A 4,073-nucleotide genomic window follows, 5' to 3' on the forward strand; every position below is an offset into this window, starting at 1 on the left:
TTAACTACTTTAGCGAACTGGGCCATTCACCCGATTGGTACAAAACCACTGAACGACTGTGTTTTAGGTAAAATGTCAAACTCTTGCGCTAAAAAAAAAAGCCATCAAATCTGGGAGGTGCAATGTTTTTGACAAAAAAGTCGACTCTAGATTTAAATAAGCAAATACTTAAGATTTTAGGATTTAATAATTGCAGTGATTAATATGTTTATATGTGGCGACAATTCTTTTAGCCCTAACTGATGCAGTGCGTTTTCTCATTCAGTATTTAAATCCAAATGGTGACTTTTTTTTGGCCAGGCAGTGTATAAATAGCATATCAATAATTCTCAACCCGAATGATATGTTTGCATTAAATATGATGCACTTATGTAAGGGCTCACTCTGACAACACGCAGAAAAAAATAGCAGGGCTTGTTCAGTCGGTGCCGCTGTAATACCACAAAGCATGAAATTAGCTTTATGCAATTGGTGGGTTTGGTTTGTCCCCATAATTGCTGCATGGTCCTGTAAAATTTATTTGTTTTGTTGCTTGTTCCTGTAAAAATGTTATTGTTTGAATATGATGGAGCCTATATATGGATCTACATCTAGTAAGCATTTTTGTGAAATATACTGTATGGGTGTGCATGCAGCCCCCAAGAGTTAAATCATCCAGTTTTTATATATAAATACTACAGAAAAATAAGGCTCATTAATGTCAAAAAATTTCAATCAAATTAATTGCACTTCTTTATTTGTCCAACAGTGTCATCTAGTGTGACACAGATGAACTGCAAAAAACACAAGGGGGTTTCTGAATCACGATTTATTGAAATCTACAAAAGGCTTCATTGGCTTTTTTTTTTACAATTTAAAATCATCAGAGTAAAATGAAGTAGCAATGGAAAAAAGAAAGCAGTGTGTATCATTCTACACAGACAGCGTCTCACCTACAGAAAGTGGCAGTGTTTGAATACGGCTGAATGAAGCCTCAGTGTTCACAGCAGACCAAAGCTTTGAAAGCAGGAGCATCATCTGCGTGAGGAGCGAGCCTCCAGGATCTGCACCACCAGCCTGTTTTTCAGACTGCGCAGTTTGCTGCTGTAATTCTGCTGCAGGACGGCATCGAATCGCAGGCGGAGGCTGCGCAGACACAGCAAAGAGCTGCAGTCCGGCACGTTCAGCAGCGTGTGGAAGAAGTCCTGCCACAGATCAGCGTGAATGTTCCTGATACAGAGAGAGAACCAACATTACAGTCACCTCAAAACTGCGCTTCATCACTAGTCGGCACATGATCCAGCATGCTTTCACGTTACCTTTTGAAAACTCCATTGGTTCTCCAAATGCCACCTTCCTGTTTAACTTGCATGTACGTCCCAAACATCATACAGTAGACCGTCCCCGCAATGCCAAAATAATCAGTCTGTTAGAAATACAGAATGGCAGACATGAGTGTGCACTAAACCAACTGGACAGAAAATCAGTGCGAATCTCATAAATCACATTATACCATGCTCTGTCTGAATACTTTATTCTGATTGGCTGGCAGGTGTGCATTAAAACCGTTCTAAGTCAGTTTAATCACCGTTTTATATTTGCCTTTGCATTAAACGAATTTAATGTGCATCGTGGAGGCAGTGTATTATCCCTTACTTTTATCCCAGGCAGTAAAAAAAAATATTTGCATAAAGAAAAAGAAGCCTATTATTTGAGAAAGCAGAATAATGCTGGCAATTCTGTCATTTATACCCCTTCATTTAATTTCCTCCCTGTGGAGAACAAAGCAATTGTAAAAACAATCATTATACAGCTCTCATATGCATCAGGTCATGACAGGACTACATACACTACATGCGTGAATCAGTGGGCGGAGCTAAACAGACAGTGATGTAGAATCGGTGGGCGGAGCTAAACAGGAAGTGATGTAGAAGCAGGCGTTGATCATCTTCTGCGGAGGCGGAGTTTAGCCACACTATTACGTCATAGAGCAGCACATTCCACAACCTGTCGTTTTGGGAAATTGGCTTCAGTATAAGCTGTTTTTAGACAGTTTTTTAGAAAGTTTTGAGTTCTGAAACTTACAGGATGTTTTTGTAGTACAGTGACCTCGTATATGTCAAAAGATCAAGCAAATCTTGATTTCTCAGTTCACGACCCCTTTAATGCATTTCATATTGTCGACTAAGAATGGAATATTTTATATCAAAACGGTACAAAATAATCCTATTCATATCTATGTGATTAATGGGTTAGGTCAAAATTAACCTCAAAGTAATCAAAAAGGAGTCCAAATGCATTACCTAAAATTAGTTCTCTAATAGACTGCATTACTAACTACAATTTCTGTCATGTAATTTGCGATCAGTAATGGCCTACAGTTTGCAAATCTACCCAGCACTGGTGAAGTATCATAACAGGAGTCGATCTGTTTCAGGCTTGCTGAAATGATGCTCACCTGATAGGTCCAGGGTCGGCCACTCAGCATCTCCACACACTGGAAGCCTGAAGTCATGCATTTGGCAGTGAACGCAGTGCCTTCTGGGAAGAGCGTCATATCGATGCTCTGCCCGAGGTCAATCAGAGCCAGGCCGTGCTCTAGGTGATCCTGCTCAAAGCAGTCATTCTCCAGAAACCTGAACAAAAGCGACAGCACACGTCATTCAGCCTGCACCCGCCGGGCCGCCGCACTCCTGCAGTGCATGCTGGGAAAGCACGTACCTCTCTCCCAAAAGGAAGTTGTCGGGCTTGATGTCGGCGTGTATGATGCTGGCCTGATGCAGCTGCTCCACCATGTGCAGGATGCAGACGGTGAAGTACAGCACCAGAGGCTGCGGCATCACCTTCTCACTGCGGCTCTTGTACAGGTTTATAGCACTCTGGAGGATGACACGAGACAGGACAACACCACCGTTCAGCTACATTCGCTTGCGTTTGTCCTGACAGGGGCGGACGGTTGCACAGCACACTTCAGCCATGTGGCTAACTGACAAACTCACATGGACTGACTTCTAGAAAATCACACTGTCTATTCAAAAACCGGGCTTCCTCATATATACAGTTTTTAAGACTCCTGGCTCTTAAAAGAAATAAAGCAGTTGTCTAGAGGATGAAACAAAATTAGTAATATCTTGATTTTTGGTTGTTTAGCTTATTTTAATGCTTGTTTTGAGTGTGTTTTTATTTTATCATTTTAAGTCATCTTGAGGCCCCCTGGTAGAGAACCACTGCTCTACAGTACTCACTGATTTTGTGGTGAACGATTCCATAAAGCAGTACATAAGTTCACGAGCAGTCAAATTTGAAAACAGAACCTCTTTGGTTACATGAATACACCATTTTGTTTAAAAATCTGTGTTGTTTACTGGCCAGTAGGGGTGTGCGATATTGACAAAAAATAATATTTCAGTATTTTCTGGGATTTTATCGATAACGATAATTTGACGATATTTTGCCGAGTGTGTTATTGTGCTGGTACCTTAAGGACAGCTGACTCCTAAAGTTTTTGATATTCTTCATATTCTGTGTGCTGGTCAGTTCACACAGAGAAATTAATCTTTTCCAATAACTTTTTTACATTTTATGGGCATTTTTACCTTTATAAAGCCATTTTTTCTAAAAGTGTCCATTATCTTTTGAGTGAAATTCTTACATTTAATCAGTGAATTAGAATAATAAGACATTTGGGCTGTTACCAAGCAAATTAAATCAACACAGAAGCTGCATCTGAAGTGGCATTTAGATGCATTTACACACTGTTTAATACAAGACATGAATGCATTTACCCTGCAATTACAAATGCATAAATAATGTTTTGATATATTAAACAAAACGTTGAATACTGATATTTGAAATTATTTAAATAATAAAAGAAATTAAAACCGCCAGCAGGTGGCAGCAAGTGTCTGTTAATAAGTGAGTCATTGCGATTGAACCAAATAATTTAAACGGTTGATTCATTCGGGAACGAAACACCGTCATGTTGCTCAGAGACACAAAACAGCACTGTGGCTGTATTCGGAATGATTTTTGTTGGCGAAATAGAGCAAAAACAAGCAATATGGTGTCTAAAACGTAAGTCTCTTAATTAACTT

The 4,073-nt window shown here is 39.7% G+C and overlaps 1 protein-coding gene across 1 annotated transcript in view; it reads right to left on the bottom strand.

The window, feature by feature from the left end:
* Positions 1-794: 794 nt before the first annotated feature.
* Positions 795-4,073, bottom strand: part of bub1 (BUB1 mitotic checkpoint serine/threonine kinase) — a 22,363-nt gene continuing 19,084 nt past the window's right edge. Inside the window, exons 16-19 of the mRNA XM_016469245.1 lie at positions 2,701-2,858; positions 2,438-2,615; positions 1,299-1,405; positions 795-1,209 (exon numbers count right to left, since the gene is read on the bottom strand). Of these exons, the coding sequence (XP_016324731.1) occupies positions 1,014-1,209; positions 1,299-1,405; positions 2,438-2,615; positions 2,701-2,858 (639 nt within the window). The 3' untranslated portion in view covers positions 795-1,013. The remainder of the gene's footprint in view (positions 1,210-1,298; positions 1,406-2,437; positions 2,616-2,700; positions 2,859-4,073) is intronic.

Source organism: Sinocyclocheilus anshuiensis, unplaced genomic scaffold (assembly GCF_001515605.1).
Source record: "Sinocyclocheilus anshuiensis isolate Anshui unplaced genomic scaffold, SAMN03320099.WGS_v1.1 scaffold1431, whole genome shotgun sequence".
Lineage (NCBI taxonomy): Eukaryota > Metazoa > Chordata > Actinopteri > Cypriniformes > Cyprinidae > Sinocyclocheilus > Sinocyclocheilus anshuiensis.